At 53.1% G+C, this 23681-nt stretch overlaps 8 protein-coding genes across 9 annotated transcripts; 6 read left to right on the top strand and 2 right to left on the bottom strand.

Annotated features, from left to right (window-relative positions):
* Window positions 1–115: 115 nt before the first annotated feature.
* Window positions 116–2199, top strand: PV07_01767. 2 transcript variants are annotated; one of them, XM_016388328.1, is made up of 4 exons: window positions 153–366; window positions 433–1318; window positions 1376–1422; window positions 1502–2199. In XM_016388328.1, the coding sequence occupies exons 2-4, from the start codon at window positions 901–903 to the stop codon at window positions 2075–2077; spliced, it is 1041 nt and encodes a 346-aa protein (XP_016255256.1). In that variant the 5' UTR covers window positions 153–366; window positions 433–900; the 3' UTR covers window positions 2078–2199. The 2 variants fall into 2 exon arrangements, with proteins under 2 accessions (XP_016255255.1, XP_016255256.1); XM_016388327.1 differs by having other exon boundaries at window positions 116–1318.
* Window positions 2200–3442: 1243 nt separating this feature from the next.
* Window positions 3443–5887, top strand: PV07_01766 (uncharacterized protein; the record flags this gene model as incomplete). Its single annotated transcript, XM_016388326.1, has 1 exon — window positions 3443–5887. The coding sequence occupies one exon, from the start codon at window positions 3443–3445 to the stop codon at window positions 5885–5887; it is 2445 nt and encodes an 814-aa protein (XP_016255254.1).
* A 2089-nt stretch (window positions 5888–7976) lies between these two features.
* PV07_01765 (uncharacterized protein) lies at window positions 7977–9890 on the top strand (the record flags this gene model as incomplete). Its single annotated transcript, XM_016388325.1, has 1 exon — window positions 7977–9890. The coding sequence occupies one exon, from the start codon at window positions 7977–7979 to the stop codon at window positions 9888–9890; it is 1914 nt and encodes a 637-aa protein (XP_016255253.1).
* On the bottom strand, window positions 8880–12104 carry PV07_01764 (uncharacterized protein). Its single transcript, XM_016388324.1, has 2 exons — window positions 11788–12104; window positions 8880–11732 (listed from the first exon to the last, which is right to left on the bottom strand). Exons 1-2 carry the CDS (start codon window positions 11989–11991, stop codon window positions 10248–10250), a joined length of 1689 nt encoding a protein of 562 aa, XP_016255252.1. The 5' UTR covers window positions 11992–12104; the 3' UTR covers window positions 8880–10247.
* Window positions 12090–13557, bottom strand: PV07_01763 (uncharacterized protein). The gene is made up of 3 exons (XM_016388323.1): window positions 13279–13557; window positions 12889–13150; window positions 12090–12836 (listed from the first exon to the last, which is right to left on the bottom strand). The coding sequence occupies exons 2-3, from the start codon at window positions 13130–13132 to the stop codon at window positions 12517–12519; spliced, it is 564 nt and encodes a 187-aa protein (XP_016255251.1). The 5' UTR covers window positions 13133–13150; window positions 13279–13557; the 3' UTR covers window positions 12090–12516.
* A 193-nt stretch (window positions 13558–13750) lies between these two features.
* PV07_01762 (uncharacterized protein) lies at window positions 13751–17323 on the top strand (the record flags this gene model as incomplete). The annotated part of the gene is made up of 7 exons (XM_016388322.1): window positions 13751–14017; window positions 14081–14219; window positions 14268–14376; window positions 14428–14904; window positions 15241–15492; window positions 15567–15618; window positions 15680–17323. 7 exons carry the CDS (start codon window positions 13751–13753, stop codon window positions 17321–17323), a joined length of 2940 nt encoding a protein of 979 aa, XP_016255250.1.
* Window positions 17324–18410: 1087 nt separating this feature from the next.
* PV07_01761 (uncharacterized protein) lies at window positions 18411–20372 on the top strand. Its single transcript, XM_016388321.1, has 3 exons — window positions 18411–19286; window positions 19339–19612; window positions 19659–20372. The coding sequence occupies exons 1-3, from the start codon at window positions 18736–18738 to the stop codon at window positions 20280–20282; spliced, it is 1449 nt and encodes a 482-aa protein (XP_016255249.1). The 5' UTR covers window positions 18411–18735; the 3' UTR covers window positions 20283–20372.
* Window positions 20373–22231: 1859 nt separating this feature from the next.
* Window positions 22232–23405, top strand: PV07_01760 (uncharacterized protein; the record flags this gene model as incomplete). The annotated part of the gene is made up of 1 exon (XM_016388320.1): window positions 22232–23405. Exon 1 carries the CDS (start codon window positions 22326–22328, stop codon window positions 23403–23405), a length of 1080 nt encoding a protein of 359 aa, XP_016255248.1. The 5' UTR covers window positions 22232–22325.
* Between the last annotated feature and the right edge of the window lie 276 nt (window positions 23406–23681).

Genomic DNA, 23681 nt, shown 5'->3' with positions numbered 1-23681 from the left:
ACACGCGAAGTCACATGATATGGATGAGTCAGCGAATGCGCTCATCCGCAGCTGCGCCTCTTCAGGCTTCAGCCCATCGCTTGTCTCTCATCCACCATTTCTCCATCCGGTACGAGTTGTTTCCCCTTTTCGCAGTAGTTCCACAAGTCCAAGATGGAGAGTCCCCGACTCCCTGATGCCCAGCCTACCAATCGACAACTTCTGTGTCTTGCGTCTATCCCTTCCTTCGGCTGAATAAGAGAAGCAACTTGGAAATCCACCTTCAAACCCAAGCGCACACCTTGCTCCCTGAGGCTTATTCGATGAAAGAGCTGGTCCCCGAAGTCACAAAGAATTGGAATGATTTGGTGTCCCTCGAGTACGAAAGTACGATGTGATTATTCTTTTGGCTCGTTTGGTGATTCCTTTGCCCTGATTACTTAACGGCTCCAGTTGTAACACGTCCATTTATGAAGCCGATTTGACTCTCGGGATATGGAACTCCAATTTCATCGAGATCACCAGTGGTGGAATCATGAGATGATATTCTTCATTCGTCAGCTGAGTCCCTGTCTGGCCAAGCGGGAATCCGACTCTTTCTGCTCGACACAGACTTACGGAGAATCTGAAAGCCTTTGGTACGACTTCCAACATACTCTTGCTGATATGATGCCAGTCTCCAACACTTTTGTCTATGCTCGCGTCGATTTACTCCAACATGACTATCTTTGGTACGAGAACAATTAATGATCTACGATGGCCAAATTTCACATACGGGCTTCGGATCAATGACGCCGCCGGCAAACAGATTGCTCATGTACTTATAACCCGGTCAATGCCCCTGTATCTCAGCTCAGTACCCAGTACCCATTTGCAGATTTACTGATTCACATATTTCACCTAACGTTCTTCTCTCTGGAAATGAAGACTATTGTGTTTATTGGGGGCACCGGCGCCCAAGGGAGTGCCATTATCAAGACTCTCTCTTCCACAAATCAATACAAAATTCTCGCCTTGACGCGCAGCACTACTTCGTCAGCCGCCCAGGACATCGGCAGCCTTCCCAATGTCGAACTTGTCGAATCGAATGCCACTTTCGGTTATGATGTTGAACGATTCTTTGAAGCTGCTCAACGATCCGACTATGCCTTCATCAACACCGATGGTTTTGCCCTTGGAGAGCAAGCAGAGACATACTGGGGGATTCGACTTTTTGAGTTGTCTGTCAGGGCTGGCGTGAAACATCTCATCTGGAGTGGACTCGATTACAACGGAAAGAAGACCGGGTACGATCCAAAGTTCTACGTGGGGCATTATGAAGGGAAAGCAAGAGTCACGGGTATGAAGCAATCGCTGTTCAAGTTCTCCCACGTCACTTGCTGACCGTTTGCGCTAGAATGGATGCGTTCTCAGCCGACTAGTCCAATGGGTTGGACCGTTATCGTAAGCCCATCTTCTCCTTAGCCTTTTTTCTCCTCGAGAGAAGCCGTTGTTGGGGCGACTGACTCGAAGTTACGCGCAGAACTCAGGACCCTATATTGAAATGCTTTGGGAACTCCTTCTCCCGGAAAGGGGCAACGACGACGTGTACAAATTCAAGCTGCCACTGGGGCAAGGGGCTATTCCCTTCGTCCACCTGGACGACTTTGGGCGCTATGCTGCATGGATCTACGCCAATCAAGACGAAGCGAACGGCAAGGTCCTGGGTATTGCGGTGGCCCATGTTTCAGGCCCAGCACTTGCCCAAGCGTTTACAGCCACGACTGGCAAGAAGGCTGAATATATCGACGAGCCTGTGACGGAAAACGTTGAGAAACACTTCAGGCATTTGCCCAAGGGTGCGGACACCAAAGTTGGCATTACCTCTGTCAAAGACGAAAACGCTCTGTTGATGACGTTTCGTGAGAACTTTACCAATTGGTGGCATTTGTATCAGAACAGTGCGGACAACAAAGGGGTGATTAAGCGTGACTATGCTTTGCTGGACCGCATTTTGCCTAACAGGATCAAAAGCGCAGAAGAGTGGATGAAGAAAGTTGGGTATGATGCCACTCGGCGCAGCGTCATCACGTCCAGAAACCGGGTGCCTCCAGCGTAAGAGATTGCCAACACGGCATGCGGTGCAGTGATAATGCCTGACAAGTAGTGGGAGACGTTGACCTCGGAGAGACGAGGGAGTACTATGTAGTTGGTTATTGATAGCATATCCATGCCCTCTGCATAATCGGTACACATGTGCGTCTATACCCTGGCTTGTCATACAATTCAATACCAACGTCGGCCATTTGTTTGTACAGTCACATCGAATCAACTGGCAAGCTGGATGCCAGGCTGTTGCCGACCTCAGTACTGTGTATGAACTCACAGGCTTCACGAGGCTCTGGAGACAAGGCTGCCAAGATATCAGGGAGAGTCACGGGACACGCGTCGTGGGCGGGAAGCTTGGCACATTCCAACCATTAACAACCTCAAATCCTTTACTACTCATAACCCTTGCCTTGTGGCTTGTGACGGCTAGACCTTGCATTATTGTCACCGGGCTTGTTCCTGGCTGTATTGTGCAAAGAATGCCCCCTATGCTGGCCTCGATCGCTACGGAGCGAGCCGGTCTGTTTTCTCTTTGCGGACACGGCACTTCCTTTGTCTCGACGCGAACGGCTCTTGTGTCCTGTGCCCGTGATGGCGTCTCGGTCTTCAATGGACGGGACCGGTATCTGGTGGTATGAAACAACCCAGGAACCTCCACATAGTCTCGTCACGCACCCCTTGTGAGAGGATGAGGATAGATACGCATCAAATGGCAATCCAAGCAATCGGTTGCGCAATGCATGGCCCGACCGGACTCGTCAGAACTTCAGGCTTGTCGGGGGATGAGATGCTCAGTCATGGATGGATGACGAGTCCCACATACCTTACTCTGGCCAAAGCGCAGGCTATGGGTATGCCTCACCATCTAGCCGCCGAATTGAGTTAGTCTCTTCCGACTCCTTGACCGGGAACGGGTATTTCTTCTCCAGGGCGAGTCTAACACTGTCCGTCGATGGTGAAGGTGCCAGAAGCAAACACAGAGGGAGGTGGCTACGAGAGGAACATCCTGCCTCTGCACGCCAAAGATCTCTACCTTTACCAAAGTGACATGCTCACCGAGATCTTGTCAACCGCGATGGCTGTTTGGAGGCGTTATCGTCGCTTGGAGCCCATGCTTTCTCGAGCCGATACTATCTCGTCAAAGCCCCTTTGCTCTCACAGGCCTCTCTCCAAGCGGCCTCCTCGTGCGTTTTGTTTGCACAAAGAGTCCTACAAGAGTACTTCCCACGATATCCGCTTGCGGATGTTGGGTGATACACAACTTTATATGATAGAAACGCTAAATAGTGAACCCGCCTCGGGTCTCCTGAGGAAGCCTTCCGTCTGCTCTTCAACATATCGGCTCTACTCAGAACTCTGATTTGCTGTTGACACAATGGATCCCAGCGGACGTGGGTCCAATCGAGGCGCTCCTCGCCGAGGCGGCTCCGGTCGAGGTGTTCCTAGAGGAGTTGCCCGTGGCCGGGGTGGTGCCAGTCGAGGCGCTCGTAGCCAAAGTGGCCCTAGTCGAGGAACCACTGCCAGTGGCCTGTCTAGTGGCGGTCCCAGTCAAGCAGGCACAACCCAGTCCGCCGCAACCCAGCCCGCCACAAGTCAAGGTGGTCCCAATCTAGGCAATCCCAGCAACATCATCCTACCAGTCAACCGCAGACTTGGCTACCAGGAAAATCCTCCTGATCCTCCCCCGCCGCGCGACGATGGGGAACGAGAAGCGCGTATAACGGCGCTCAGACACCAGCTTGCCTACCCTCACGCCTTGCCGGGAGCCAGGTTGCGCTGGTATCTCCAACGCAACAATTGGGATGTCAACCGTGCTGCAGCAGAATTCTGGCAGTACGTGGATAACCCGTCAGCAATCAACCTGCCCGACAACGTCGTTCCGCCAATTATTCGTCGTGGTACAACTGTTGAAAGGGAGCGACTCCAACAAGTTCATGACATGCAGACTGCCCTTCGGAAAGAATTCCCGGAGAGGAGCACAGGGAATGTCGAAATGATGCTTTTACATCATGCCTGCAACTTTATCACGGATGCTGTTGACGAAGAACTTGCAAAGCGGAATGGGGACTATGACGATTTCGAACTCGAGGCTGCAAGATTAAGTCAGCCTGCGGACAGTCAGTTGGTCTTGGACCAAAGACTCGCTGAGTTCTTGCACATGTCAGCCACTAACAGTGTGTATTCTGCCCAAAAACTGCTCGAACAACACGACTGGAATCTAGCCTCCGCCACCGAAGCTTGGATGGCCGCCGGGGGGTTGCACGTGATCTTCCCACCTCAGGAATCTGAAGATCAAGAAGAGCATAATGGGCTCCGGGGGATCAATGTCAACCGTCCTCCGCAGGTGCGAAATGGTCAGTTCCAGTTCTTTGATGATGACCTCGACAAATTCGATCAGTGGGTTACCGAGAAGAGCAAGAAGGCCGGAAAGGGAAGGGCAGGCAGCGACCCGGAGAGCAGCGATGCAGAGACTGACATCTCAGGAGGCCATGCTGATGAGCTTCAGCAGGTGCTCGCCTCTTTTCCCTCTTCAATGAGAAAGCGAAGGAGAATCATCGCTGATGAGTCTAGATCAGCACCTCAGAACGAGCCGCAAACTGGCGCTGAAGACTCGCGCCAAGGTCGAGGGGTAGGAGCGCGTCAAGCCCGAACCCGGAGTTCAGGTCGAGTAGCAAACGTTGACCCCAACAAAGGAGAGAGCGACGAGGCAAACAAGATGGATGTCGATATTAAGGTAAAGATCCCGGGTCGCGACTATATCCGCAGTGGTCGCGGCGCCACAGGCATTCCTCGTGGCGCTCCCATCAACCCTGATCGCTCTCCGGCCGTCGTCCACTGTCCAGACCCGACCAAGTTCTATATCGAATATATCAAAAATGGCAAGTACCACATCGAGTGGTTCCAAGGGCGATTCGGCACCGGGAAGAAAAACAACGCGCCCTTCCGGTGGAACGAATTGCCCGATAATACGGTCAAAGAGGTCGAATTTGATTGCCACAACAAAGAACACATTACGAAATTGAACCGCTGGAGGAACGACCGGTTTGTCCAGATTACCGGCGTCGGCAAAAAGGAACCGAATGGTGGGCCTTTCAACAAATATGAGGAGCAATGGCTTGTGGAACAGGAAGCTATGCGGATCGAGGAGAAATTCTGCGACAGAGCCGGCCAGCTCCACGGCCACCCTGGTCGGACCGATCCCCTGCAATACATACAGACCCAAGAACGATTCGAGAACCTCGCCAATTTTCCTATCCCATTGCCGCTTGCAGAACAGCGGGATCTCGCAAACCGTTTTAACCAGGTCTTCGCGGGCCAGCGATTCTACGACAAGGAGATGTACAAACCAGCTTCTGGTGGTGTTGGCAGCTTCGTCATACAGCGAAGAAGGATAGACATGGGCCGAGTAGGCGACGTGCCTCGACCCGCGCGAACGATGACGGAACTGAGACAGCACAGGTGCCGGATCGCGGCCCTGTCCAAGCACTTCATGCTGAAGCATGATAAGAGCAAGTGGAAGGATGTCCAGGACGAGAGCGAGTTGGTAAGCGACGTCGACTCGGACTTTGAGCAGGAGAGCGGCCGCGGTGCCACTGCGGCTCCCGCCGCGGCCAATGTGAGCAGTGCCCCCCAGGTCCAGTCTCAGCCTGGCAATCAAGCTCAAGCTGGCACCGGTGCGGCCCAGAACGCCAACGCTGCTGGGGGTCAGACTACCAGCAGCGCGGCCCCGGGTGCCAACACCGCGGCCCAGGACGACAATGACGTTGAAATGGGTGGCAATGACGACGACGAAGCCGAAGACTCGGACTTGTATGGGTGATTGCGAAGCACTACGCTGTGCCAGGATTTCAGAATGTTGACAAGGAAGTCGGAAAGGCGGTTACAATGCAAGGGGCTGGGGCTACTATGTTTTTCCTAAAGTTGCTTGTCATGATGTTGCATTTGTTTCCTATTCGTACAACTAATCAGTATCCCCATAGAAATAGAGAGCAAAGTCGGAGGGAAAAAAACAAAAACAAAAACGAGTAGTCATTTGTATTTATTCATGCAAATAACATGTCTGCTATTCTCATCTTTCATGGGTATACCTCAATCAAAGCATTTCCCGTGACACCTTTTCCCACTCTCTCCCACAAGCTCTCTTTTCCTACCAGAAGCTAGCCCTGGACTGGGGCGCCAGCCTGTTCCGGTGCAAAGAAATGTCCCTCGCCGCGTTCGGCCAGGGCTGATCTCGTCCCTCTCCAAGGACAAGCAACGAAGACCAAAGAAACAAGCACAAAGACAAAAAGGATCCGCATCCGGTTTCAGTCCAGGCTGGACGCTTTCAGCGGTGAAAGAACGCAAGGTGGATGGTGTCTGTTCACGGCCAGTGCTGAAAGCGTACGTTGACCCCGCGAACCTTGAGGCGGCGTTGTAAATTCAATCCACAAGACTCCTATCCGTCGACTCATAAACCTAGATAGATGTTACGTGGGCAGGCAGACCCCGTTCTCTCGGCTTGATGGAAGAGGTCCAATCATGCGCTCTTCAGGCCACATCACACCACGGATTGGATGGGTTGCTGGTCTCCAGTGGAATTTTCACCTCAGACCGCTTTTCCCCCTTTGTTTGTGTCATTTTCCTTTGTCCTGCCGACCGCGGGGGCAAAAGGCGGTCGGGATCTCTGGGCCGGAGCCTTGGCTTGGCGTGCCAGTATAGAGGCATGGGAGGATAGAGGAGAGAGAGGATATGCATTTTGTTCGACTTCCAGAGCTTAGTGCAGTAGTCAAATGTCTCGTGTACTATGTTCCAGTGCTTCAGATTGGGTCGGAAGCTGGACGGACGGGACGGGGAACATTGGTGATGGCGTCCTTCGAGCACTCCAGCTGCCTGGGAATACGTGGCCTCCCTTTCGTCTCATATGATGCCTGGCGCCAGTGGTAAGCATCAGAGAAGAGAACAAGCTCGTATCGATATACGAAAAATAAACGATTGACGAGGCTGGGGGGCCATGCTTGGCACCGCAATTAGGGGCTTTCAGCCTCGTCGATCCATGGCAAAGCTCAACAATGGAGTTGAGCACGTCTGCTCTTGAATCTACCGCAGAGCAGTTCTTATATATATCTATCTATATGATGGTGCTGAAATAGATGGGCATCAGAAGCATTATTAGCTCATCATTGGAGTCTGCCTCAGCATATTGTCGCAATCGATGCTCGAAGCATCGTCTGCACCCAACACGAACCTTGCATGGGGAGGCGTCTCGAGATGGGCGAGCCGAGCACATCTGGCGTGCGCAGCGGAGGAAATGAATGCCCACTCCTCCAGCAACCACAGCCACGTTCCGCACAGAAGAACAATGGAGCCCCAGCAGCAGCAGAACGTGTCGCCGCATTGGGCGACAAAACACAAAGAATTTCGTCGAATCTCGAGACAAAGATCCGTCGGCGCGACGAGTCCAGAAAAAGATCAACAATGCTGGGTCAGAAGAAAGCGAAGGAGTCCGAGTGCAGCCCTCGATCGCCCGAACCGACGATGGCAAGCCTCTCTTCCACGAGATGCCATTTGGTACGTCTCAAACATGTCTAGAAGATGCCGGGCTTGTGCTCCGCCGAGATTCGTCCCCTGACCACGCAAAGCCACATTGCAAGATTCTGGATATTGTTGCATTTTTGCCGTGCCTTCTGGCATCCATAGATTGGTCGTCCTCCAGGAAGCAGTTCTCAAGGAAGCAGAAGACACAAAGGCATTGGGCACAAAGATACTTGCCAAAAGACCAGCCGCATAAAGACCATGTCGAAGGGGCGGTTCCGAACAGGGTGCTTAAAACCCTTCAAAGGATTTTCCTCCCACCCTCGAGCTCTTCAACATAGTCAACCACTCCACCGAACCAACTTACCGTCATATACATACATATAACATTCAAAGGAATGTCAGCTCCCGGAGGTCCCCCTGGGCCTGGCGCCCCGCGTCTATTGACAGCCATCGAACGCAGGAAGGCAATCAACGCCCTGCGAGACCGGCTCCGACCCAACGTCACCGACCGCACGTTGCTGGAGACATACCTCGCTTCCACAGACTGGAATATCGAGGACGCCTATAACTTGTGGCAGGTGGACAGAGCTAGGATCCTTGCTGGCCGCGACGATGCGCAAGACTCCAGCTCCAGCACGGAATCAGACTCTGAAGACGAAGGCGAAGAGAGAGAGGAAGAGGAAGAACAAGACGGCGCAGGCTCCTCAAGTTCTTCAAGCTCCTCGAGTTCCTTAAGTGATATACCCCGTGCTCCTGCTGCTGCTGCTGCCGGAGAAGATGACGATGATGAAAAAGATGAAAAAGACGGGGAAGAGGAAGAGGAAGAAGAAGAAAGTAAAACGTTGGGGGCTATGCGCGGAAACCAAGTCAGCCGCCGTTTCAATGCCAACTTAGAACAAGAGCGTCGGGACGCGGCCCTCGCACTTCGCCTGCATTACGAATCCGAAACAGAAGACTCAACAACCTTGAGTCCTTCAGAGGCAATACTTCTTCTCCATGTCAACATGTGGGATCTTGGCGAGGCCATCGACAGTTTCACAACATTGGAGGACATTCGACTCCAGCTTAGCGACTTTGACCGGATGCGTACGAGCCTGCCAATGGAAATCGACCCTGACGAGGTCGACATCATGAGAGAACAAGATGAACGGCTGGCAGAGTTCGTAAACATCACTGCACGGCCTGACTGGTACTCCCTGCGTGCGGTGCTGCAGGATCATAATTGGAATTTGATTGAGGCTGTCTCATTCTGGTTCTTTCGTGGGGTGCCTCCCGTTCGACCCCCCACGAGAGAGGTTCAAAAATCCACCAAGGAGGATCCTGACGGGAAGAAATTCGACTTCGGCATCCGTGTCAACATCAACGAGAAATCAATGAAATGGCCAACGGCGAAGCAGTGTGAAGTGCCTCCGGAGGTTTTCATGGACGACGGTTGGGGTGTGGAACCGGATCAATACACCCCTGATGACGCTGCCGACACAGAAGACACCGGTAAGAAGAGCAAAAGAGGCAAAAAACCCCAAAAGGTCAAAAAGCCCGACAAGCGCGGTGCTGAAGGTTTTCTCATCAACATCGACGGTGATGTAAATGAAAGAGCTCACGTAGGTTGTCCGAATCCAGCCAAATTCCTCGTCGAGCACATCTCCAGGGGGAAATACACCTTCAAACGCTTCAAACAGAGCGCAAGGTTCCAATGGCCAGGCCTTACCAAGGGAAAGGCCTCAGTGCCTCAGTCAGGTCAAGACTTGTTTGACTTTGAGGACGGGTCGCACGTCCAGTTGCTGAACAATTGGCGTCGACAAGCGATTGGCAGAACAATCAAAAGCTCCAGGAACGAGCCCGGTCAACCATGGTGCAAGGAGGAGGACGATTATTTGATCAAATTGTCCGAGGACCTCTTGGAAGAAAAGCGTAAATCGTCGAAGCCCCCCAAGAGCAAGAAATTGCTAGTCAGCAACGCGAAGAAAGAGGAGTGGGCTGAGGCGTTCAACAAGACATTCACTGGCACGATCCAGGCAGATTCGAAGGCGCCGCGCACTGACCGGACAGTAGGGGCCATCATGCAACGGAGAAGCCGCATCCAGGAGCTGGTCGACCGGTTTCACGTCAAGCCAGACAACAAATACCTTGCGAAACTGAAGCAGAAGGCTGGCCAGAAGCGCAAGCGCTCGGACCTTTCTGACGACGAAGACGCAGACCAGTCCCACGTGGCCACCCATGGCGAGGACGACCCCGAGGAGGAAGACGTTCCAATGGATATCTCGTCAGACGACGATGAAGGGGACGCTCCCATGGATCTTTCAGACTAAGCTAGGGATTAGCGACTAGGAAAGCCGACTTTGTCAGGCACAGATGCAGTTTCATGACGAGAAAGCCTTGTTTGGATGTTGACGATTCACACCGCCCGAGGAATTGAAAGGATGACAAGGATAACTCGTCTGTTGATGTCACGGCTGTTTGCTGGTTTGGTAGTTGTTTCGTGTGAAAACTTTGGGCTTGTGTTTATATTGATTTACTTGAGAATGCTGATTGCTCTTCGCGCACAAGATCTTTTTGCAGGCACCTCGATCAGGGCGACGATGGCGTAGAAAGGGACGATTCATTTGTTGTACACATGATGATTGCAGTAGCGAGCGCAGGTAGCCCTTTGCACTGTTCAATCATTTTCAGCCGAAGACCAGGGTAGGCTTTGGGAGTTCTTCCTTTGCGACGTGGTACAGAGATTGATCTTGTGTCTCAAAGACATCCAGTCTCCGGCCTGCATCGCCATTGTTACCTGCCGCCTCCCTCGAATCCACCTTGGACGCATTCCACTTGCGCGGTTGCATTGCACCAAGCTTGATAGCTTCGTCCGGCAAGGGTCGGATGTAGGGTTGACATACCCACCACGGCCTCTGATATTTCAATGTGGTTGTCTGTCTAGGCGTCACTTCAAGTTCGGACTCCTCATCCACACCGTCTTCAGTTATCAATTTGGACTCGACGTTTGGTGAGGCGGCGTGATCGTCGAGTCCGTTTTTGACGGCCGCTTCTACCATGGTGAGAACTCTCTCAAAGCCATTAATGTCTCCGCATCTTGTTGTTGCCAGCGCGTCTCGAATGTCGGTGTGTCTGGAAACCAGGGGTCGGAGGAGCTGGAACAGGTGCGCTTGTATCGATCTGATGTTTGGGTCGAGCTGTTGTTTGCTGAAGCGTTTTTGCCTTTTTCTTGGCCGAACCTCTTCATGAGCCACATCACCGGAGGCTTCCATTATTTGAGGTACCTCTTCAGGATCCCCAGGGACATAGAGGGGCGTGCGCATCGGCGGTTCTCTATCAAAAACATATCGGTGGATAATGTCGAGGTATCTTCTGAACACGGCGTCCATACGATATCCTCCTTTCCCCTCCGCTCCGTACCAGTACTCTCGGGGATTGTGTTCTCTTGGGGGATTGGCAAAAATTGTAGGATCACTTAGATTGCCCTCTGCACTCATGACACCATCGGCTCCGGTTGCGGCAAGGCAGGATTCTAGGTCGCCCGAATTCAGAATGTTCCCATTCGCAAAGATCACCGTTTCTGGCGGTAGCTGTTCTCGAAGGTACCTGATCATTTGCCAGTCCGCAATACCAGTATTGTGGCCCTTTTGTTCTCTCCGTCTCCCGTGCACTGTCAATATGCTGGCGCCGGCGGATAGAATCATCTTGGCATACTCCAGCGTCTTCTCCCTGGTGTCCAGTATTCTCATCTTGGCCGTCACAGGGACTTTCAACTCCTTGTGTAACTTGTTGATCATGTTGTAAATGGTGTCCCAATCTTCTTGCAGAAACGCCCCGTAGTGACCATTTCTGGCGATACCCTGAGGACATCCCAAATTCAAATCGACCGCGTCACAGTAAGGGGCCACATATTGTGCCGCCTCTAGGAGATCTTCAGGTTTGTTTGCGCAGAACTGCACAAACAACGGTCGGTCCAAATTTGGATTCCCATCTAACCAGGGTGAGGATAATGATTTCTCCTTCGAGACCAAACTGTCTCTGGTCGGCTGGAAGTGTTCGTCTCGAAACCTTGCCGTTTCTCCGAACAATCTCGCGTGCAGCATGGGCGAATAGGCTAGAAAGGACTTTGATCGCTCTTCATCCAGGTAGGATCGAGTGAGGAGTCTCCAAGCCTGGAGAACAAGTCAACAAATCTGGTGAAACGCCGAAGGCGGGGAGAGAACGGACGAATTCTGAGCGTTCGACCATGGGGGCGACGATGTACTTGGGGCTGCCGATGCTCTCGTAGAAGGCCCTGCCTGTCAGCTTTGGCGGCGAAGACCCGTGGCTTGCGCCAGTTGGTGTTGCTTGTGCCATGACTTTGAATGGAGAAATATGTCTCTGGATCTGCTGGTATAGGTCCACTACCCAATGCAGGGCTGGCCTAGACATGGGCAATCTCCAAGGAGGGGAGGTACGCTAAGGAAACATCATATTACACGTCAAAGAGGGCCATCAGTGTCAGGATGCCATAAAGGCGAACGAGAGTGCAGCGAAGAACAATTGATGTGCCGCAGTCCAAAAAAAAAGTGAATAACGGTTCAGTGTCACATACTTCGAGGTAGTGCAGACTACGGTGAAGCTTTTAGTCACTCACGCAAGACTCCAGCAAAGACGCCAAGACGCCATGCCTCCTCCTGCGCAGCCTCTTGCTTGCATTCGCATCTTCTTTGCCCGCCAGACCATTCCCCCCCGGAATGACCTACTCCACCACTGCACGAGAGGCACATGCCGTAGGTTGCTACATATTGTTGGAGCGATGCCTGAGACTCATTCGCCGATTCATGGTCTCTACTTCTCCGTTGTCCTCCGCCACGAAACCCAAGGCTGGTAGTATATGAAGTCGGGTTTCCTCTTGCGCCGCTCAGAGTATACGCACTTCCACTCTGGAATGCAAATCCAAATTCAGTTGTTCGGCTATTGTGGAAGGAGGTTGACACCGCCATCTTCGGAACGAATGTCCATCTTCTCATCGTCCTCCGGACCGCTCACCCTCAAGCCACTGCCGAAGATCTTGTCAATCCGCTTCTCACGGTCCCAGACAATCTCTTCCTCCCCGTTCTCACAGAGTCGTTTGAAGTATTTGATACGATGTTGGGGGATCCATTCCTCCTCGGTAAATTCAGATATCCATTTCGTTGCGGGAAGCTCTTTAATACCAGCGAATCGTTCTAAATATCCAATGACATATTTTGACACGTCAAGATCAGTATCCCATTGGAGTCGCTTTAGGACATCTATACGGCATTCGTCAACAGGTCAGTCTTGTGGGGAGCGTATGTGCTGTACCTTGGGCTGGTCTCATCTTTGGCACTGGCACCCCGATGGACGTCATGGTTGTCCCTTGCTTCCCCTGCTTCTTGTGCTTTCCATAGTGCTCGAGATCTTGTGTTCTCTTCAATTCGTCCTTTTCTTCTTGTAATCTTTCTTCATCAATGTCTTTGAGGTGCTTTTCCGCGACTCCTCTCAAGTGGCATACCAAGTCCGAAGGCAGGCTCAAAGCTGCATCCCTTAGGTGGTCGATTCCCGCCATTAGCAGCAATTTGTCAATCTAGAAGATTTATATGGTCAATGGAAGGGAACGGGAATGATGGAACGCAATCCTCATATATTTGGTTCTTGGTGGTTGTCGAGCCAGCCTTGCTGTGGCGCAGCACCGATTCCCGAGCAGTGACTCACCTGGCGTGTTGAGGCTCTCCTATAGATGGGAGGTTATGGAGACACATTAATGCTCATTGCGGTCTGAACGAGACGTAGGATCATGTCCCTTCGACTGTTCTGTGCTGGGCGAGGCCCTCGGGCCAAATGTGAGTCATTTCAGTCGCAAGGCGATTCGGCTGGGAAATCGACATCATTCTCAACGGACTAGATCGGTGTATCATCATTTCATGGGGCAGAATGCTGGCACTCACTCGGAGGATACCATCCACAGGCTTCAGAATTGCTGGGCAGACTTCAAGAAGGAGAACTGGTGAGGGTTGAGCCAGAGAACACAATGATTTCCGAGAGTTTCCCGTGGGCTCGGCCACGTACCGAGCACCATCCAGAAGCCGATTTTGTCATCATCCCAAACAACTCGCCCATAATGATACACTACGCCAACGTCCTGTCACGATGTTGAGAAATTCGGCTGCAGTAGAAGCTTGAGAATATGCCCCTGGGTCGCAGTGCCCATCTCTCCGTCAGAGGACATGGCTTGAAGGTGAAGGTCCACACCTTTCGAAGAAGCTTGAGCCAGTTTCGCGTGATCGAACATGAAGTGCGCACTCAACATACGCGCCACTGGCCGAGGGGTACAGAGGTTGGCTGTGAAAACGCCTTGAGGCTCTCTGTCAAGCAATATATTCCCCATGAACGCAGGAATCCGGTGCCAAGCGACATCACCTTTATCGCTGCACATGCCAATGGCTTTCCCAAGGTCAGTACTCTGTGCCTGCTCAGAGCAGCGCTCGACATGTTCCATGCCTGAGACCATCTTTAGGAGCTATATGAGCCGCTGTTTGACGACCTCTACACCAAACTAAGAGCTGTCGGGGGCGGCATCCGCGCAATATGGATTGCCGACCTTGCTCACCAGGGGAAGAGCTATATCCTCAATGAAAAAGCTTTGGGCAATGATCGTACGTCTGCATATGTGGAACATTCCGAAGCTTGCTGACGGGTGACAGCAAACTGGTGGGATGGTGCCAGAGACTTTCTTTTTCTGATCAACCAGAAGCAAGATGAGTTGCCTCAGCCACTTGTAGGGATTGGGCATAGCATGGGAGCGTCGCAATTGTACATCCCCAGTCGACCACTGAACTGTGCAAAGCATTAACTGTTTTCTAGGGCGCAGCTCTCACTTCTTCATCCTAGGCTGTTGCAGGCATTAATTCTCATTGACCCGGTCATACAGACTGAGAATCCTAGCAAGACATTCGCTAAACCGTCCACCTATCGTCGAGATATCTGGCCATCCCGTCAAGAAGCCCGGGCAAAGTTCGCGAGCAGCAAGTTCTATCAGGCCTGGGACCCGAGGGTCTTTGAGAAGTGGGTGCAATATGGTCTCCGGGATCTACCCACGGAACTCTATCCAGAAAGGAACGAGAGCGAGGAACCGGGCGTGACGTTAACCACCCCCAAGTCTCAAGAGGTCTTCTCTTATCTGAGACCGAAATATAACGGTACTCCGGGTATTGCACCTGAGAGGGATCGGGCCGTGTATGGGGATATGCACCCGGAGGATGTGGAGGAGGGGTATCCCTTCTATCGCCCTGAGCCCGCCGAAATATTCCGCCGGCTTCCCGAGCTGAAGCCACCTGTCTTGTACATATTCGGAGACCAGTCTGAGCTCGCCACACCAGAGCTAAGGAGAAAGAAGATGGCGAGTACGGGTGTTGGAGTGGGCGGGAGCGGGGGACAGTCTGAAGGCCGAGTGAAGAGGTGGTTCTGGCAGATTGTGGTCACTTGGTCCCTTTTTTGAAGGTCAAGGAGTGTGCTGACGCCGCAGCCTCATTTGCAGTTGCCGAAGTAACTCACTGGGAGCAGATGACGAAGGAATGGCAGCAGCGGTGGCTCCAAAAGCCTAGGAGTGAGAGGATTGGTGTTGATGAAGAATGGAAGAAGATGATTGGTCCGAGAGAGGCATTGACCGTCACATAGAGAATCTCTCTGGAACGAAGCAGATATCGAGTCGAGCTCGGCAGATGAGACAGCCTTGCGAGAAGGCGCCAGCCTTGTGGCTGGGACTGCCGCGGCTGCGTCGTCGGGTTCGGAAAAACAGTTGTTCCGCGCCTGCCAACCGCCCGCCGCATTCCGTGACTCCTTTCAAGTTTTGCACCTTCGAGATGTCCCGCCTCACCATAGTTCCAGTACACGACCGCATTACAGCATCAACCGCGCTTTTCGAGTCGCGTAAGCCATCATGGTATTCTTCCCCACCATCTCAGAGTTCGTGTACGATTTTTGACTCTCGAACAGGTTTACAGTTGGGAACCTCACCGAGATGTGCTGTACAAGCTCTACATCGAGGACAGAAAGGTATGTCAACCGTCACAGTTGGTGGCCGCAACCCCGATCGCGCACGGCTAACCAGAATCAGTCCCTCGAGGAGATTATGCAGTACATGCGAGAAGCTACCAACTTCACCCCCTCCAAGCGCGCTTTCCAGACACAATTCAAGAGGTGGGGATTTCCGTCGAAACGCAAACCATCGTTTCGCGATGAGGACTTGGTCGATCGTGTGAGACAGCTATGGGAGGCAAACTACAGCCAACGCGATATGCTTCATACTCTTCAAGCCGAAGGCCATGACATCAAGGAACGCGAACTAATGAGACTGCGTGCTAAGAACCGCTGGCTCATGCGCATTCCCAACGGTGCCAAGCCAACAGCCGCTGATGAGACGGAACCTCGTCTCGAAGGGCAGTTGATCGAGGGTGCGAACACTGACGAAAGCATCGCTCAACCAGAACAACATCCAGTGCCGGATGATCCGCCACCGGATTTTGTGGAGCGCCAAAAGGAGAGACTTCAAGAACTCCAAGCCATCAGTGACCAGCGCTGGAGAGAAAAGAAACGTCGTCGTCGAACCAAAGGGTATGCAGGTCTTCCACCCGATCCCGCAGGCATGCCACCGCGTTTCCCCTCTGAGACCACACTTGAGGAAAGCAGGGAGATATTGGGTCTTGATCCCAGACAATATCGGGCTATTCGCGATCAGTTCCAGTCGATTTGTGATGAGGAGCAAATTATGCAAAAGACAGTTGCTGGAATAGAGAAATGGCAAGCCGTCAAGGATCGACTGGTTCGCGAAAATACCCTGTTACAGGCTGTGATGTGGCACGACACCAGGAATCTTCAATCCAAAGAGCTCGCACTGGACGTTATCTGCACTGATGTCACGAAGCGAATCCGGACCCTAGGTCGTAGATTGACCATCTTGGAGTCCAAGAAGGTGCTGGGCTTGAATCCGGATCAAAGTCGACAAGTCCGCGGCGAATTCTACGAGATCCTCGAATCGGAGTATTACACCAGCAAACTCGAGATGGGACCGGCAAAGTGGAAGGAACTCAAAGATCGCTGGATTGCCGGCAACGCATATCTCCAGAGCGTCCTCGCACCGGGCGAGAACGACCCCACGCATAACCGAAAGCTCGCCGCAATGGAACTCTTGTGTCGGGATGTGATGAAGCGTGTGCGAGACGACCGGGCGAAGAGGAAGGGCACTTTTAGGAAAAAGCCCGTTCACCCTTTGACCCTTGCGGCGGACTCTGCGCTCCAACCACCTGCACCGCCAGGCGCTCCCGCACCGGCCCCTGCCACCAGCGCGTACCGCGATGCTCTGCCTGCGATGCCATATGGTGATGTACAAACCGCGGCACCGCAAAACGATTTGTCAGACCTTCAAATCGACCCCAACCTGTTGCAGGTGGCGGATCATTTGGGCACCCCACAGATCTCGAGCGTGACACCTGCGTATGTCCGTCCACACCCTAACTCGAGCATTTACACGACTACGAAACTCTGGCTCGGGTCGTTGACCGGCCGCACTGTTCGGGAGCTCCATGCAATGATCGCAGCCAGGTATCCCAATGCAAGAGCGGAACAAATCTACGGGGTTGAGAAGGATGCCGTGGGCAACGAGATTCCGTGCCTCATCGAGGAAGATGATGAGTTGGATGCGTATCTCGACCACGTCCAAGGACGCAAGGCTGTGTTTCTGGCGCTGCTTAGGAGAGCTTGAGTCACACAGGGCCAAGTTCGGATTGGGTTCCAAGAAGAGAGATTGTTCGCGAGGTCGACCGAGTATTCTGCGCATTGTCTGTTCCAAACATGTCTTAACAGTTATTGTATCGTGGTGGAAGGGTGCATCAGTGTCTTATCAACGATCGATTCGCGGTGGCATCTTCTATGCGTCTCCTGTTACAGTGCCACTGTTGGAAGCAGCCCGCGAAGAGGCGCTTGGCCGAGAACATCATATGACATCGCTGACCTGAGCACCATGAAAGGAGGAGTCGGTAAGCTATGGATTGTTACTTCTATGGTATGCATCAGAAAACAGGAATTTGGAGGCTGCGGGTAATGTGGCAGATATGCGAACAGAATGAACACGAAGCATGGGTAAATGGTATCAGCCACTGTTCGCTTTCAACCATCGGAACGTTCCTGGGTTGGTCAGCATTTGGGGTGCTGGTTCGTGTATGCACCGATAAGACGTCTTGAGCCAAACTCGAGTAGTGAGGAGAATAGCTTGGGAGGATACAGGGCCTGTTCCGATGGAGACATGGACGGCGTTGTAGGATTGTCCTTGTCCCAGATGAATTTCATCCTGCCTCCTGGTGGTTGATCGCAACAGTAAGATCTTAGTTTAGGCGCACGAAGAATCCTGGACGCGCAACGTGTCCAGCTACCCACCTCCATCTCATCTCTCTGCCCCGTGGATGGGAAAGGCAGCTTACTCTTCCGGGGATACGAGCAACAAACCCCTCGTTCGCGGCTCTTGACGTGGATGTCGCGCAGTTCTAATCAATGCAGTGCCAGTCATTCAAAGGTCAGCATATCTCATCACGTCTTCGCTAGCGTGCATTGCCATGTGTAAGGTCAGAGACTAGGATACGTTCCCTTTCAAGACGCTGTCCCCCCGAATGGAAAGCGAAGAACGCTGCTAACGAACCCAGAGGGGCAAAACCGAGGACCAGCCAGCCCTCACCAGTCCTTTGCTTACACCCTGCATCGGCAGTTCGTCCACTCAAAACGAGCACGGAGCCGGCGAGATTCTCGTTCCCGTGCGCACTGCACACCCTGCACATCTAGGCATCCCGTGGCATCTTCCCTGGCTGGGTAGGTGCAAACTCGCACGTACCCATCGACCAGCGACCAAGTGCGGGGCAGCCAGTTCGGCATTGATGAGATTTGGCACGCCAGAACGGGCACGAACGGGCTCTGGGAGGGTCAGCAGGGGAACCTTCTGCGACACTAGATCCGCTCGAAGACCTACGAGACACAGATAAGAGCTTGTTGATCGCGGGTATAAAAAGGTAGATTATGACCGGGAGGGGACAACAGCCTCTGCTTCTGCCTCTCGCTCTGTGTCCTGCCCCCGTCTACATACAAGAAGACAAGAAGATCAAGATCACAGCATAATCATCGCCAGCCATGGCTCCCTCGAGATTGGATACCGTCTCCTTCACTTCTTTCACCAACATCGTCAACGGCGAATCCCGCAGCTCGAAGACAAAATACCACGGAATCGACCCCACCTCCAAACAACCCAACTGGGATGTCCCCGTGGCTACTGCTGAGGATGTTGAAGATGCCGTCGCCGCCGCTAACAAGGCCTTTGCCGAGTGGAAGACCACGACCTGGGAATACCGCACCGAACGCATTGCCCGCTTCAAGGAGGCCCTCGAGGCGTACCAGGAGGAGATGACCGACCTGCTCCTCAAGGAGACAGGTAAGCCACGTAACTTTGGAGCCACCGAGGTGCAGTCGTGCTCCAAGTTTATGGAGTGGCATATGGGGTTGAAGGAGCCTAAGGGTGAATCATACGACCTTGACGATAGGACTATTGTCAACAAGTTTGTCCCGCTGGGTGTTGCCGCCGCCATTTGCCCCTGGAACTTCCCTCTGTTGTTGAGTTTGGGCAAGGTCTTGCCGGCCGTGCAGATGGGAAACGCTATCATCGTGAAGCCGAGTCCTTTCACTCCGTACGTCTACCCATCGAGAGTATTGCGCCGTGTACTGACGGTTAGGGGACAGATACACTGCACTGAAGATGGTTGAGATCGCCAACCAAGTCTTCCCACCGGGGCTTGTTCAGGCGTTGGGTGGCGATGACAAACTCGGCCCAGCTCTCGTCGACCACCCTGACATCCACAAGATCAGCTTCACTGGTTCGATCGCAACTGGCAAGAAGGTTATGGCTGCAGCAGCGAAGACCGTCAAGCGAGTAACCCTGGAGATGGGCGGCAACGACCCTGCAATCGTCCTCCCTGACGCCGACATTGCCAAGGTGGCTCCTATGGTGGCCATGGTAAGGGATTCGTTCTTCAGTTTGGTTCATGACTGACTCGGTGTAGGGCGCATTCTTTAACACCTCGCAAGTCTGCATCGCCTCGAAACGCATCTATGTGCACTCGTCCATGTACGACGAATTCCTGGCCGCGCTCGTCAATGTCGCCAAGTCACTGAAGGTGGGCGCCTCCAACGAAGAAGGCGTCATGCTGGGCCCCATCCAGAACAGCATGCAGTACGAAAAGGTCAAGACCTTCTTCAAGGACACCAAGGACCATGGCTACAAATTCGCCCTGGGGTCTGGCGACGTGCCCGAGACCAAGGGCTTCTTTATCGAGCCTACCATCATCGACAACCCACCCGAGGACAGTATGATCGTGCAGGAGGAGCCCTTTGGACCCATCGTGCCGGTGCAAAAGTACGACGACATCGAGGACGTTATCAAGCGTGCCAACAACTCCAAGGCCGGGCTGGGTGCCACCGTCTTCGGCAAGGACGCCCAGAAGCTCCAGGAGGTTGCCGACAAGTTGGAGGCTGGCTCCGTTTGGATCAACAGCTTCCCTGCCGCGGGTCCCCAGGCTCAATTTGGCGGTGTCAAGGAGAGCGGCATCGGCACCGAGTTTGGCACCTTGGGTATTTTGGCGTATGCCAATGTCAAGGCCATTACAACGTTCAAGAACAACTCGTAGAAAGCCCCTGATGAGGAGAGTGGGTAGTGGGACGACCTGTATTAGACAGACAAGATACCTTTTGAGCCCAAACAAGAATTAGACCCAGAGTGATCATTTCCAATGCGTGCTTCCGTTAACCTCTAGACGGTCGTAAGTCCCGGGTAGCTGGCCCTTGGAAACATGAGTCTGACGGTAAGATCACAACTTCGAATACCTCCCCCGCCCTTTCCTGACGCCACTCCTCCCTGTCCCGTCCTCGTTCTCGTCTGCGTCCCTGGCCGGATCGTTCTCGGACTTCTCGGCCTTGAGGCTCACAGGATCCCCCAACAGCGAACGGTTCCCTTTCTTAGCCTCGTTCAGGTCCTGCTCCGCGCACTCCTTGAGGCTCTTCTTATCGGTCTTCTCCTGCTGGTGGGGCTGCAGTGCCTGGCTCTGGGCGCCCTTCTCCTGCTCCGTGGGCGAGGTGTCGGACTGCTCGGCTTTCAGGGAGACCGGATCGCCCAGGGCCGATGGGTTTGATGCGATTGCGGCGTCATTGAGTCGTTTTTGGCCAGCCATTGTTTAGCGATAGATCGTGGGTCGACGGGAATCAAATCAGTTAAGTGGATGGAGCAAGAGCAGATAGCGACGAAAGGTGGATATGTACAGGGCAGTTCCGTGCTGTGTCGATATCTCTCTGATAGAGGGCCACAGATACAATGTGAAGAGAAATCGATTGGGAACCCTGGATGGAAGTATACCTACATGTGAATCAGCCTTTGAACTGACGTGTTCCATCTCCTCCATGACCTCAAGAACCCAGATCCGACTGGACCGATTGAGCATGGCTCGTCCTTTAAGGTTCTGGCTGGGCATCTGTCGCAGTATTGAAGCTGCTTTCTTCTTGGTCAGTCCGTGGTGTCCGCAATGAGGGCCATGAGAAGATTGAGGTTGGACATGAAGACGAGAATGCAGGCTCTGCCGCGTCGCAAGATCGAATTCGCGATATTTCGTCAGTATATTGACCCGTTCCGAAGCGGTGCTTCGGGAAAACTTCCCATTCCGGACGCCGTTGTTTTCCTCCTCCCCAGCACTCGCAACCATCAGCGCGCTCTCATTCAATCCTTCTGCTCTTGCGTCGAAGCCTGGGGAAAATGAGACCTATTGGTGACCTGGCCATTCCTACTTGGATCTCACAGACGCATTTCACGCTCAATCCCGCCCATATGAGCCCAGGTGAGGCTACAGGTAAATGAGCTCGCATCCGCTCCTTGACTTTTCTGATTAGAAGACGTTTTCGAAATCATACAACGCAATCACATCTGTCTGTTTGATAGCCGCCTGAAAGAACCTCGACTCGGCATACGATTCCATCCAAGAGGGGGCACGCCCTCCCAAAATGAGCAAAGTCACGCGACCTGCCCACCAGGAGAATCAGAAATTGCGAATATAGTACATTTGGGATACATGCCTCAAGTCGTCCAACACCTAATGCCGGAGACACAGCCTGATCCTCAAAGTCTTTTCCTCCGCTTCCTGTTTTATGTTGGACGTGTTCCCGGCACAAATCCGCCGCCATCGGCCTGATCTTCAATGCCTGAGACGGAGGGAAATGATTCGACTCGTAACAGCACTCTAATGCCTGAGTCACGCCACACGGCAACGACGTGAGTCCTGCGCGATGGTGTCGGCATGTTGTTGTAGAAGATCAATTGGCCCAAAATGTCCGTTTCAGCCTCACCGGTTGCGCCCAATAACGCAGAGAAGCATTACGAATCCCTCAAAAAACCTGGCACGACGGGAAACCGAGTAACGAATCCGATGCTCGCCAGCTTATCATGCAGATGCTCCACCTATGCAATGTTTGCGCCCAGTTGCATTTCGACCCCGTTCTGGCTCCCATGTTGCAGGACGTTTGAAAGATTTGAATTGGCGCCCAGATTAATACGAGGCAAGTAACTTTCCGCGGGCCGTTCGTTGACATACGAACTCCTCCCCCGCCATTTCTACTCTCTTCCTTGTCTCTTCACATCGCCCAAAATATCAGCTACAGATAGCTTCGTCCAAATCAACGCTAGGAGAATGGTGGTATATCTCGCAAACTTGGACGGCCAAGGCCTCGTCTTCACTTATGGTCTTTTCGGCGTGCAACATGACGAACTCACGGCCGAAAAGAAGAAAGTCATTTCCACCTTGTACTCCCTGTTGAGTCAATCTGCCGACCGAGTTGATCACTTACAGGATGAGAGCCACGGCGTCCCGCGTGAGGGCCCGAAGTGCACCACTTTCGTGGGATACTGGCTGAAATCCGGCGACTACGAGAAGTGGAAGGAAACGGACGAAGTGAAACAATTTTGGGACGGTCTGCCTGAAGATGCGGGTGTTTGGCGGGAGGTGATGACTGTCCCGAAGTCTCGTTACATGTTTGCGGCAAACCAACACGAGACATCTGGCCTGGCCACGATGCTGGGTCTCAAAGCCAGCACGGACGAGGCGTACTGGGGTGTCTATCGCCATCGGCTCAGCGCCAATCCCGACGAGTATACCGATCCGGATGATACTTTTACGTCGCCGCTTGCCACCAGCTCCAAAGCCAAGCCTGATCCGAGCAAGAAAGTCGTGGATCTGTCGAAATCGTCGTTGTCCGACAAGATTAGACTGGGAAGGGTCACGATCAGCAAGATCCCGGACAATTTGTGCTATTGCCGCGAAGGCCAGAGACAGCCGAATCTGCCTCCAGAAGAGCTTGAAACGTGGAAACAAAAGCTGGCGCCGCACGCCGTCTCCTGGATGAATCACCTGGACACGGAGCGCAACAAGAACGGAGTTGTCTCCTTCACGTTCAATATTGCACACCTCAACCCCAAGCCTACCTTGGACCCCGGCACAGACCTGGAGGTGGACACCGATGCAATTGCCGAGACGAACCAGTTGATGTACTTGCTTGACCTCGCTCATTTCGAGTTGGCCGGACGCTCTTTCAAAGACCACGTCAAGCTGCGACAGACGACGTTTGAAATGTATGGGCCAGGGGGGGCGCATAGCCAGAATGGCAAGCTCTCGATCTGGGTTGAGCTTTGTATCTTGAAATCGGGCGACATGGACGCGGAGTACGTTGGGTGCAGAGAAGGCACGGGTCTGATGGTCCTGGAGAATGTGTAATGAAGGTGTCGCAGCGACATGTCGTGCATGCTGGATTCTGCCATATCTCTCAGTAATCAACAATCGCTTCCATGTTGCCTCTACCGATTGCTCCGCCACTATGACCCCTCGGAAATAGAACCGTCTGGATCGCGATCTAGCAAAGCGAGGCCGCCAATCGTACATGCTTTATAGATAACCCCGCCCGTGAATGGACCCAGCGCTGAGAGCACCCAGCTGCGAACACGAGCTACCCCTCCTCTCCCAGAACGCCTAGTCTGGGCCTGCCACCAGACG

This window comes from Cladophialophora immunda (genome assembly GCF_000835495.1).
Source record: "Cladophialophora immunda strain CBS 83496 unplaced genomic scaffold supercont1.1, whole genome shotgun sequence".
Lineage (NCBI taxonomy): Eukaryota > Fungi > Ascomycota > Eurotiomycetes > Chaetothyriales > Herpotrichiellaceae > Cladophialophora > Cladophialophora immunda.
Note: the sequence above shows the minus strand (reverse complement) of the source record. Positions and strands in the feature narration are given on the sequence as shown.